We start from the raw sequence: 12793 nt of genomic DNA on the forward strand, positions 1-12793 counted from the left end.
GTTGTGTGTGTGCATATTCTGCATGACCTGTCCTGTGTCTGTGTGTGGGGTCCGTGTGCCTGTCCTGTGTCTGTGTGTGGGGTCCATGTGCCTGTCCTGTGTCTGTGTGTGGGGTCCGTGTGCCTGTCCAGTGGCTGTGTGTGGGGTCGTGTGCCTGTCCTGTGTCTGTGTGTGGGGTCCGTGTGCCTGTCCTGTGTCTGTGTGTGGGGTCCGTCTGCCTGTCCAGTGGCTGTGTGTGGGGTCCGTCTGCCTGTCCTGTGTCTGTGTGTGGGGTCCGTGTGCCTGTCCAGTGGCTGTGTGTGGGGTCCGTGTGCCTGTCCTGTGTCTGAGTGTGGGGTCCGTGTGCCTGTCCTGTGTCTGAGTGTGGGGTCCGTGTGCCTGTCCTGTGTCTGTGTGTGGAGTCCGTGTGCCTGTCCTGTGTCTGTGTGTGGGGTCCGTGTGCCTGTCCTGTGTCTGTGTGTGGGGTCCATGTGCCTGTCCTGTGTCTGAGTGAGGGGTCCGTGTGCCTGTCCTGTGTCTGTGTGTGGGGTCCGTGTGCCTGTCCAGTGGCTGTGTGTGGGGTCCGTCTGCCTGTCCTGTGTCTGTGTGTGGGGTCCGTCTGCCTGTCCTGTCTATGAGTGTGGGGTCCGTCTGCCTGTCCTGTCTATGAGTGTGGGGTCCGTTTGCCTGTCCTGTGTCTGAGTGTGGGATCCGTGTGCCTGTCCTGTGTCTGTGTGCAGAGTCCGTCTGCCTGTCCTGTGTCTGTGTGTGGGGTCCGTCTGCCTGTCCTGTGTCTGTGTGTGGGGTCCGTGTGCCTGTCCTGTGTCTGTGTGTGGGGTCCGTGTGCCTGTCCTGTGTCTGTGTGTGGGGTCCGTGTGCCTGTCCAGTGGCTGTGTGTGGGGTCCGTGTGCCTGTCCTGTGTCTGTGTGTGGGGTCCGTGTGCCTGTCCTGTGTCTGTGTGTGGGGTCCGTCTGCCTGTCCAGTGGCTGTGTGTGGGGTCCGTCTGCCTGTCCTGTGTCTGTGTGTGGGGTCCGTGTGCCTGTCCAGTGGCTGTGTGTGGGGTCCGTGTGCCTGTCCTGTGTCTGAGTGTGGGGTCCGTGTGCCTGTCCTGTGTCTGAGTGTGGGGTCCGTGTGCCTGTCCTGTGTCTGTGTGTGGAGTCCGTGTGCCTGTCCTGTGTCTGTGTGTGGGGTCCGTGTGCCTGTCCTGTGTCTGTGTGTGGGGTCCATGTGCCTGTCCTGTGTCTGAGTGAGGGGTCCGTGTGCCTGTCCTGTGTCTGTGTGTGGGGTCCGTGTGCCTGTCCAGTGGCTGTGTGTGGGGTCCGTCTGCCTGTCCTGTGTCTGTGTGTGGGGTCCGTCTGCCTGTCCTGTCTATGAGTGTGGGGTCCGTCTGCCTGTCCTGTCTATGAGTGTGGGGTCCGTTTGCCTGTCCTGTGTCTGAGTGTGGGATCCGTGTGCCTGTCCTGTGTCTGTGTGCAGAGTCCGTCTGCCTGTCCTGTGTCTGTGTGTGGGGTCCGTCTGCCTGTCCTGTGTCTGTGTGTGGGGTCCGTGTGCCTGTCCTGTGTCTGTGTGTGGGGTCCGTGTGCCTGTCCTGTGTCTGTGTGTGGGGTCCGTGTGCCTGTCCAGTGGCTGTGTGTGGGGTCCGTGTGCCTGTCCTGTGTCTGTGTGTGGGGTCCGTGTGCCTGTCCTGTGTCTGTGTGTGGGGTCCGTCTGCCTGTCCAGTGGCTGTGTGTGGGGTCCGTCTGCCTGTCCTGTGTCTGTGTGTGGGGTCCGTGTGCCTGTCCAGTGGCTGTGTGTGGGGTCCATGTGCCTGTCCTGTGTCTGAGTGTGGGGTCCGTGTGCCTGTCCTGTGTCTGAGTGTGGGGTCCGTGTGCCTGTCCTGTGTCTGTGTGTGGAGTCCGTGTGCCTGTCCTGTGTCTGTGTGTGGGGTCCGTGTGCCTGTCCTGTGTCTGTGTGTGGGGTCCATGTGCCTGTCCTGTGTCTGAGTGAGGGGTCCGTGTGCCTGTCCTGTGTCTGTGTGTGGGGTCCGTGTGCCTGTCCAGTGGCTGTGTGTGGGGTCCGTCTGCCTGTCCTGTGTCTGTGTGTGGGGTCCGTCTGCCTGTCCTGTCTATGAGTGTGGGGTCCGTCTGCCTGTCCTGTCTATGAGTGTGGGGTCCGTTTGCCTGTCCTGTGTCTGAGTGTGGGATCCGTGTGCCTGTCCTGTGTCTGTGTGCAGAGTCCGTCTGCCTGTCCTGTGTCTGTGTGTGGGGTCCGTCTGCCTGTCCTGTGTCTGTGTGTGGGGTCCGTCTGCCTGTCCTGTGTCTGAGTGAGGGGTCCGTGTGCCTGTCCTGTGGCTGTGTGAGGGGTCCGTGTGCCTGTCCTGTGTCTGTGTGTGGGGTCCGTCTGCCTGTCCTGTGGCTGTGTGTGGGGTCCGTGTGCCTGTCCTGTGTCTGTGTGCAGGGTCCGTGTGCCTGTCCTGTGTCTGTGTGCGGGGTCCGTCTGCCTATTCTGTGTCTGTGTGTATGGTCTGTGTGTGGAGTCCGTGTGCCTGTTGTGTGTGTGCATATTCTGCGTGGCCTGTCCTGTGTCTGTGCTTGGGGTCCATGTGCCTGTTCCGTGTCTGTGCGCGTGGTACGTGTACATGTGTATGCCCTGACACATTGTGCACGCCTACATTCAGTGAGCTACTCCACACAAACATTTTGTCCCGTGTATGCGAATGTGTTCTGTCCTATCAGCATGTCCACATTCTGTGTTGGCGTTGTGTATGTCTACATGCGGGCGCTTTCTGTTTCTGCGCGCACCTTCCGTACACGCGTGTTCTGTGTGTTGCGTGTGCGCACAGCCAGGCACAGATTGTTGGCGTGCTCAGTGTGTGTGCGCGCACAGGCGGCATACGTTCCTGATGCGTGTAGGTATGTTAACAGAGCCTGCATGTATTCCTGCGTGTCTCAGTTCTATGTGGTGCCTGTCAGTGCTGGGGTGGGTGAGTGCACATCGGGGTGACCCTGTGTCTGCGCTGCCCGTGTGCACACATGTACAGTCTCTCTGCGTGTACCTGTTGGTGTGGAGTCCCAACTTGTATGGGGAATGGACTTGCCTTTGGTCTACATCTATCCCTCTCTATCTCTCTCCACTACTTCCGCTGGGTTTGTCAAGTGTTAGGCCCTGTCTCTATGTACATAGTCTATATATAAACGACATATTGATATTTACACATATAGTGACCTGCAGCACAGTAGGAGATTGCTTGGGGGACCTGGGAATTAATCCTACATGTAGAATATTCGTAATAGTCACTGCTGCATGTGACTGTCTTGCAATGGTCACAAACATCTTGCGAACGTTCAAAATCCATAATGGCGGAGAGGACGATCCTGGGTGTACACAGTAAGCCTTGGGAGACAAAGTTCCAAGAGGTACTGGAGGAGTGGGGGTTGTGGGTCGTCGGCCTGATCCAATCCAATCCAATCCAATCCAATCCTTCAGTCCGACGTCCCACAGTTGGATCCATGTGGGGTTTCCCTAAAGCTTCCGAAGATCATCTCGATCCCATCTCAACTCCCAGGAAATGGAGGGATGGGGTTGTGGCGCAACCGGACAGAGGCGAGAGGAGGTTCCTTCTGTGTGTTGAATGGTCTGGTTCATTTCCATTAGCTTCAACCCGCCCCCGACTCCATGTTGTCGCCTCCATGTCCGTTTCCTCCTTTTTGTACAATGTGTGATAATCGCTGTGTTTTTTTCTCTAAGAAAACATTTCAACGGCTAGAAACAAGATTAAAATTAAAGGCTTTTATTTTTGCTGCAACCGTTGCCCGGACAGGGGTCACTCACTCCCGCGCCCGCCGTGTTTTCTGGGAGCGCAAAGATGGGCGGGAGCGAGGCCGGGGTGAAGGAGGCACACCGCAGGCACGTCCGATTTCCCCGTGCACGCCAGGGCTCATTCCGGATGGGAATTGTGTGCCGCCAACGCCATGGCATGGCTGACGTGGGTTGGGTGGGGTGTTGCAACCCTGTGACCCAGTCGCCTCGTCTAGAGGTGCCGTTAGGTTGGCACGTGCGCAGTCCTCTTTCAACTGCTCGGCATGCGTCGCTCTTGGCGTGTGGCCGCCGCTGGGGAGAGGGCGCACTTCCCCATTTTTCTCCCCAGCCGTCGCGGCAGCCATCTTGGCCGCCCATCGTCATCGCTCGCCCCCATGGAGAGGAGGTCTCCCCTTGTCGTCATTTCGATATAAATGGCCTCGTCGTTTTCGAAAACCCGGTTCGGAGGCGGTGATGATGCCGATTGCCAGGAAAGAAATAGAACTGGTGCCCCTTTGGGACATTTTCAGAAAAATAACCACTGAAAGGTTGTAAACGCTTCAGTTTTACCCCCCAATAGGGCTGAGGGGGTATTAAATACTATTTTGGAGCAGCTTCAGTCGAGTGAGGTTTGGTTGAATTAGTTTTCTATAGGCCCCATTGTATTCCCCTTTCCAGCCCCTTGGCGGTTGACGCTTGAAAAAGCGCGGGAACCGCCCTTCGCTTCTTTCCCGCCTTCGCCGCTGGCTAACGGGTGACGATGGATCCATCTGGCCAATAGGAAGAGGCCGCTCCCCGCTCCGCCCCCACGTGGGCTTCGACCAACCGGAAGAGCCTGTGCAGCGACGCCCAATGGGCGCGAGGCGGGCGGGGCCACGTCTAGGCGGATCCACCAATCGGAGAGAGGGGGGGCGTTCACCAATGGAGAGAGGCTGTTACGGAGCGCCCACGTGGGGTGCCCGACCCAATGGGCGTCGCCTCGCGGGGGAACGGGACACGCTCGCCCTGCCCCCACGTGGGGTGACCGACCAATCGGGAGTGACCTCCGCCTAACAAGGTTGGTTGGGCGGGCCACTCGCAGGCACGGACCAATGGGAGGGCCAGGGGCGGATCACGTGCTACGGGCGTGGGTGAGACCGTTGCGTCGGTTGGGATTTGAACTTTTGAACCGACCTTTTTTTTTAAATTTGCCGCCATTCGACTATTCCTTCCCTCTCCTTTCCCCCCCCCCAAAACATAACATTAATTTCGGGATAATTAACGAAAGAAAGATATTTAGATAATTATTTCCAAATATTTGCCCCTGGGGAGGGGGGGGAAGGACCCATGCCCCATTTTGGAGATAATTGGCCTTTTGCCACCTCCATACCTTCCCCCAACCCCAAGATAAATAATATTCCTCACGAGTTATCCAATATGTCTGTTTTGGCATTTATTTGGGTTCTTCTTTCATTCTTGGGGGGCTTCGAAAAGAAATTGGCGTTGTCCTTGACCCTTGACCCCCTGGGTTGACCTCCAATTCCCTTGACATGAACCACGCTGCACACCCTCTCAACCCATCTCCCAAACCCCGACCACCCATTTGACCCCCCCCCCCCACCCCCGAGCTCGTAAGTGAAACACCCTGGTGCGGCGGGTGTGTTTTTTTTGGGTAGGGGTGCGGCGTTTGTGGTAGGGCTTGACCTCTGACCTCCCGCGACAGCCCTCCGACACCGCCCCATTTCATCTGTAATGTCCTGCCCCCACCACCCCCGCACAAAACAAAACCTGCCTGCCACCCCACCTCCCCCAAAACCGGTGGGGTGGCCGCCCAGTCGAAAATAAAACGTCGCCACCTTCCCTCAAGTCAAGTTGGCACTCCCGAGATGGGGAGGGGTGCTTGTTGACTCTGGGCTGTGCTGTCCTGCCATGTTTTCTCTCTTACCCACCCCCCTCCTCCATTCCACAGACATTCGCTCCCTGCCCCCTGACCTCCAGTCAAGATGTCTAACTTCAGCAGGTAGTCCACCCTTATCAACGGGGTAGAGGTGACCTACCCCTTGACTCTGTCCCTGGTGGAACACAGAGCCAAGCCACCGTTGATCGAGTTGACCTTCCCTCAACCCATCCTGATTAGCATCAAGCACCCTTTTTGTGCCCCTTCAGTCCCAGATGAGGTAGATTTGAATCTTCCCTTTCTACGCACCCATGCCCCCTTTGACCCATCATCATCAACCCCTGATTCCTGCCCTCCTCGTGGATGGGGTAGAGTTGAACTTCGCTTGATGTCTCCTTGCTGACCTTCATACGTTGCGTATCCCCTCAGGTGGGGCAGGTTTCGTACCCAGTGAACCCAGATGGGATAGAGTGAACCACCCACACACCCCCCCCGAATTTTGACTTCCAAACACTGACCATCTTCATCAATGGGGCAACCCTGCAATTTGCCCCATGATGGTGCACCTTCAAACTCTAGCCTTTCCCATCGCTGGTGTAGAGTTGAGGCCCATCGCTGTTGACCAATCCCCTCCCCAAACGCCCACTCTCCCCTCACTTGGGGTAGCGTTTGCCCTCCATGACTGTTCTCCTCCAAACTCTGACCCTTCCTCACAGATTGGGAGAGAGTTGACGCCACAAACCCACATCTCTCTCACACTCTCCCTGGCTCTGTTTCAGATAAGACAGAATGGAGGGGAGGTTGAACATCTCCTGGTCACATCAGTCTGGTAGAGCTCTTTCAGTTCAAAGGACAGGTGGGACACTGCCTTCGAGCCCCCTGCGTACCACACACCACTCCACCCCTAGTGGGGGCAACTCTGAGTTGGTGGGGTAGGGAAGGGTGAGGAGGTTGGTGCTCCCCTCCAGCACCTGTTGCCCCTCATCCATTTGGGGAGAGGGGTTGAGGAACCTCTGCAAGTTGCCGGGTTCCATCTTGCACACTGCTGCTGGGGGAAGTTGGTGGAAGGGAGGGAGTGTCAGAAATTGGGGGTGGTGGTAGGTGTTGGAGTGACGAATCACCGAGGAGGGGGCTGCCTCATTCCTCCCCACCCCACCCTACCTCCCAGGACAGTGTGGAGCTTCTCAAGTGTGTGTGTGTGGGAGCCAGTCACCCCCTCCCCCCGTCCAGGGAGTGTTCCCTCAACCCCCCTGACCCGTGCCTTGTCGATGGTGGGACAGGTTTCAGAGGGAGGGAGGGGTGAGATGGGGAGTTACTCTCTGCAGGATTCCCAGCCTCTGACCTGCTCTTGTAGCCATAGGGTTGATAAGGGGCTGGGTCCCAGTTCAGTTTCTGCTCAATGGTAACGCCCAGGATGTTGATAGTGGGGGAAGGGGGATTCAGTGACGGTAACGCCATTGAACATCAAGGGGGCGATGGTTAGAGTCTCTCTCTCTGTGCTAAATTGTACCCGTAGGGCCCAGGGATGTGCAGGTTAGGGTGGGATTGGCCGTGCTAAATTGTCCCGTAGTGCCCAGGGATGTACAGGTTAGGGTGGGATTGGCCGTGCTAAATTGTCCCCGTAGTGCCCAGGGATGTGCAGGTTAGGGTGGGATCGGCCGTGCTAAATTGTCCCGTAGTGCCCACGGATGTGCAGGTTAGGGTGGGATTGGCCGTGCTAAATTGTCCCGTAGTGCCCACGGATGTGCAGGTTAGGGTGGGATCGGCCGTGCTAAATTGTCCCGTAGTGCCCAGGGATGTGCAGGTTAGGGTGGGGATTGGCCGTGCTAAATTGTCCCATAGTGCCCAGGGATGTGCAGGTTAGGGTGGGGATTGGCCGTGCTAAATTGTCCCCGTAGTGCCCAGGGATGTGCAGGTTAGGGTGGGATCGGCCGTGCTAAATTGTCCCGTAGTGCCCAGGGATGTGCAGGTTAGGGTGGGGATTGGCCGTGCTAAATTGTCCCCGTAGTGCCCAGGGATGTGCAGGTTAGGGTGGGGATTGGCCGTGCTAAATTGTCCCCGTAGTGCCCAGGGATGTACAGGTTAGGGTGGGATTGGCCGTGCTAAATTGTCCCCGTAGTGCCCAGGGATGTGCAGGTTAGGGTGGGATTGGCCGTGCTAAATTGTCCCCGTAGTGCCCAGGGATGTGCAGGTTAGGGTGGGATTGACCGTGCTAAATTGTCCCGTAGTGCCCAGGGATGTGCAGGTTAGGGTGGGATTAGTCAGGGGTAAATGCAGATTAATAAGGAAGGGGGTAAGGATTCCTCTTCTGAAGGTCAGTGTGGACCTGTTGGGGCAATTGGCCTTTTTCCACACTGCAGAGTCTCTGATTACTCTCTCCCTCCCTCTCTCTCTCTCTCTCGCTCTCTGTTTCTCTCTCTTCACCCCCAATATGTCGATGTGACCCCTGTTGAGTTTGTCCAGCGCTGCGTATTTCCACCTTCCCCCCCCCCACCCCCATCTTGAAAACCCCTCCCAGGAACGTCCAAACGATTAGATTTATTTAGACGTCTCACGTTGCTCTCGCCCTCACCCCCCGTCCAACCCCCCCAGGGTCTCCTCCCGCTGCGTTCAGGCTAGCATGCGGACGGCGATCAGCCCCAGGACGTAGCCGGTGCGGGGCGAGGGGGCCAGGCGCACTCCCCGGTTCGTGGTCTGGGTGAGACGGATCCAGTCCAAGTAAGCGCCCGGCCGGGTGTAGACCCCCACCTTCTGGGGCAGCCCGCACTGCAATCCGAAACTCGAGATGCCCAGCAGGTAGAAGCGCGCGTCCCGGTGGTCGAAGCACTCCAGGGGTCCCCCGCTGTCTCCCTGGGTGGGAGGGAGAGAGAGAGAGAGAGGATATAACACAGTGTGGGTGGGGCACAGTGATATCACTCCCTGGGTGGGAGGGAGGGAGAGAGAGGATATAACGCAGTGTGGGTGGGGCACAGTGATATCACTCCCTGGGTGGGAGGGAGAGAGAGAGAGGATATAACGCAGTGTGTGAGTGGGACACGGTGATATCACTCCCTGGGTGGGAGGGAGGGAGAGAGAGGATATAACGCAGTGTGGGTGGGACACGGTGATATCACTCCCTGGGTGAGGTGTGGGAGGGAGAGAGAGAGAGGATATAACGCAGTGTGGGTGGGACACGGAGATACCACTCCCTGGGTGAGGTGTGGGGGGGAGAGGATATAACGCAGTGTGAGTGGGACACGGAGATATCACTCCCTGGGTGAGGTGTGGGGGGGAGAGGATATAACGCAGTGTGGGTGGGACACGGAGATATCACTCCCTGGGTGAGGTGTGGGAGGGAGAGGATATAACGCAGTGTGGGTGGGACACGGAGATATCACTCCCTGGGTGAGGTGTGGGAGAGAGAGGATATAACGCAGTGTGGGTGGGACACGGAGATATCACTCCCTGGGTGAGGTGTGGGAGGGAGAGAGAGGATATAACGCAGTGTGGGTGGGGCACGGTGATATCACTCCCTGGGTGAGGTGTGGGAGGGAGAGGATATAACGCAGTGTGGGTGGGGCACGGAGATATCACTCCCTGGGTGAGGTGTGGGGGGAGAGGATATAACGCAGTGTGGGTGGGACACGGAGATATCACTCCCTGGGTGAGGTGTGGGGGGGAGAGGATATAACGCAGTGTGGGTGGGACACGGAGATATCACTCCCTGGGTGAGGTGTGGGAGAGAGAGAGAGGATATAACGCAGTGTGGGTGGGACACGGAGATATCACTCCCTGGGTGAGGTGTGGGAGAGAGAGAGAGGATATAACGCAGTGTGGGTGGGGCACGGTGATATCACTCCCTGGGTGAGGTGTGGGAGGGAGAGGATATAACGCAGTGTGGGTGGGGCACGGTGATATCACTCCCTGGGTGAGGTGTGGGAGGGAGAGAGAGAGGATATAACGCAGTGTGAGTGGGGCACGGTGATTTCACTCCCTGGGTGAGGTGTGGGGGGGAGAGAGAGGATATAACGCAGTGTGGGTGGGACACGGAGATATCACTCCCTGGGTGAGGTGTGGGGGGGAGAGGATATAACGCAGTGTGAGTGGGACACGGAGATATCACTCCCTGGGTGAGGTGTGGGGGGGGAGGGAGAGGATATAACGCAGTGTGAGTGGGGCACGGTGATATCACTCCCTGAGTGAATGAATGAATAAATATAATAGGGAGGAGGTGTAGGGGGTTGGAGGGGGTGACACACAGAGATAGGGAGGGGGTGTAGGGGGCTGGAGGGGGTGACACACACAGAGATAGGGAGGGGGTGTAGGGGGCTGGAGGGGGTGACACACACAGAGATAGGGAGGGGGTGTAGGGGGCTGGAGGGGGTGACACACACAGAGATAGGGAGGGGGTGTAGGGGGCTGGAGGGGGTGACACACACAGAGATAGGGAGGGGGTGTAGGGGGCTGGAGGGGGTGACACACACAGAGATAGGGAGGGGGTGTAGGGGGCTGGAGGGGGCACGGTGAGGTTGACCTAACCACACTGGTAGATGTGACTGCAACTGGACAGTGTAGGGGTGACACCCGGGCTCTTACCTGACATCCATCGACCAGTCCAGCCTCAAAGCCAGCACATCGCATACGCGGAGTAATGATCCCATTGTACCAGTCGTGTCGGTTACAGACTTTGTTGGGTATCAGGTCAACCTCTGCCTCCTGCAGGATATCTGATGATGGACCTGGGACAGACAGACACAACGGGTAGGTTCAACTGCCTGCCCTCCTGGGGAGCCACCGACACATCCCCTTTCCACACCAGCGCAGATACAGGACCCGCTGCCTCAGCACCCACTCCCTCAGCACTGAACCTCCCACAGCACTGACCCTCCCACAGCACCCACTCCCTCAGCACTGACCCTCCCACAGCACTGACCCTCCCTCAGCACCCGCTCCCTCAGCACTGACCCTCCCTCAGCACTGACTCTCCCTCAGCACTGACCCTCCCTCAGCACTGACCCTCTCACAGCACTGACCCTCTCACAGCACTGACCCTCCCACAGCACCCACTCCCTCAGCACTGACCCGCCCACAGCACTGACCCGCCCACAGCACCCGCTCCCTCAGCACTGACCCTCCCTCAGCACTGACCCTCCCACAGCACTGACCCTCCCACAGCACTGGGCCTCCCACAGCACCCACTCCCACAGCACTGACCCTCCCACAGCACCCACTCCCTCAGCACTGACCCTCCCACAGCACCCACTCCCACAGCACTGACCCTCCCACAGCACTCGCTCCCTCAGCACTGACCCTCCCACAGCACCCACTCCCTCAGCACAGACCTTCCCACAGCACTGACCCTCCCACAGCACCCGCTCCCTCAGCACTGACCCTCCCACAGCACCCACTCCCTCAGCACTGACCCTCCCACAGCACCCACTCCCACAGCACTGACCCTCCCACAGCACTGACCCTCCCACAGCACCCACTCCCTCAGCACTGACCCTCCCACAGCACTGACCCTCCCACAGCACTGACCCTCCCACAGCACTGACCCTCCCACAGCACCCACTCCCACAGCACTGACCCTCCCACAGCACTGACCCTCCCTCAGCACCCGCTCCCTCAGCACTGACCCTCCCTCAGCACTGACTCTCCCTCAGCACTGACCCTCCCTCAGCACTGACCCTCTCACAGCACTGACCCTCTCACAGCACTGACCCTCCCACAGCACCCACTCCCTCAGCACTGACCCGCCCACAGCACTGACCCGCCCACAGCACCCGCGCCCTCAGCACTGACCCTCCCTCAGCACTGACCCTCCCACAGCACTGACCCTCCCACAGCACTGGGCCTCCCACAGCACCCACTCCCACAGCACTGACCCTCCCACAGCACCCACTCCCTCAGCACTGACCCTCCCACAGCACCCACTCCCACAGCACTGACCCTCCCACAGCACTCGCTCCCTCAGCACTGACCCTCCCACAGCACCCACTCCCTCAGCACAGACCTTCCCACAGCACTGACCCTCCCACAGCACCCGCTCCCTCAGCACTGACCCTCCCACAGCACCCACTCCCTCAGCACTGACCCTCCCACAGCACCCACTCCCTCAGCACTGACCCTCCCACAGCACCCACTCCCACAGCACTGACCCTCCCTCAGCACTGACTCTCCCTCAGCACTGACCCTCCCACAGCACCCGCTCCCTCAGCACTGACCCTCCCACAGCACCCACTCCCTCAGCACTGACCCTCCCACTGCACCCAGTCCCACAGCAATGACCCTGCCTCAGCACTGACCCTCGCACAGCACCCGCTCCCTCAGCACTGACCCTCCCACAGCACCCATTAGCTCAGCACTGACCCTCCCTCAGCCCCCACTCCCTCAGCACTGACCCTGCCACAGCACCCAGTCCCTCAGCACTGACCCACAGCACCCACTCCCTCAGCACTGACCCTCCCTCAGCACCCACTCCCTCAGCACTGACCCTGCCACAGCACCCACTCCCTCAGCACTGACCCTCCCACAGCACCCGCTCCCTCAGCACTGACCCTGTCACAGCACCCGCTCCCTCAGCACTGACCCTCCCACAGCACCCGCTCCCTCAGCACTGACCCTCGCACAGCACCCGCTCCCTCAGCACTGACCCTCCCTCAGCACTGACCCTCCCACAGCAGCCGCTCCCTCAGCACTGACCCTCGCACAGCACCCGCTCCCTCAGCACTGACCCTCCCGCAGCACCTGCTCCCTCAGCACTGACCCTCCCTCAGCACTGACCCTCCCACAGCACCCGCTCCCTCAGCACTGACCCTCCCTCAGCCCCCACACCCTCAGCACTGACCCTCCCACAGCACCCACTCCCTCAGCACTGACCCTCCCACAGCACCCGCTCCCTCAGCACTGACCCTCCCTCAGCACCCGCTCCCTCATTACTGACCCTCCCACAGCACTGACCCTCCCTCAGCACTGACCCTCTCACAGCACCCACTCCCACAGCACACAGTCCCTCAGCACTGACCCTCCCACAGCACCCACTCCCTCAGCACTGACCCTCCCGCAGCACTGACCCTCCCACAGCACTGACCCTCCCACAGCACCCACTCCCTCAGCACTGACCCTCCCACAGCACCCGCTCCCTCAGCACTGACCCTCCCACAGCACCCGCTCCCTCAGCAC

General features: G+C 59.3%; 1 protein-coding gene across 1 annotated transcript in view; it reads right to left on the reverse strand.

The window, feature by feature from the left end:
* Positions 1–8242: 8242 nt before the first annotated feature.
* The window catches only part of LOC132808929 (complement C1r subcomponent-like protein), a gene marked incomplete at its 5' end in the record, with an annotated part of 73600 nt that continues 69049 nt past the window's right edge, over positions 8243–12793 (reverse strand). The window contains 2 exons of the mRNA XM_060822344.1: positions 8243–8482; positions 10208–10350. Of these exons, the coding sequence (XP_060678327.1) occupies positions 8243–8482; positions 10208–10350 (383 nt within the window). The remainder of the gene's footprint in view (positions 8483–10207; positions 10351–12793) is intronic.

Source organism: Hemiscyllium ocellatum (genome assembly GCF_020745735.1).
Source record: "Hemiscyllium ocellatum isolate sHemOce1 chromosome X unlocalized genomic scaffold, sHemOce1.pat.X.cur. SUPER_X_unloc_10, whole genome shotgun sequence".
Lineage (NCBI taxonomy): Eukaryota > Metazoa > Chordata > Chondrichthyes > Orectolobiformes > Hemiscylliidae > Hemiscyllium > Hemiscyllium ocellatum.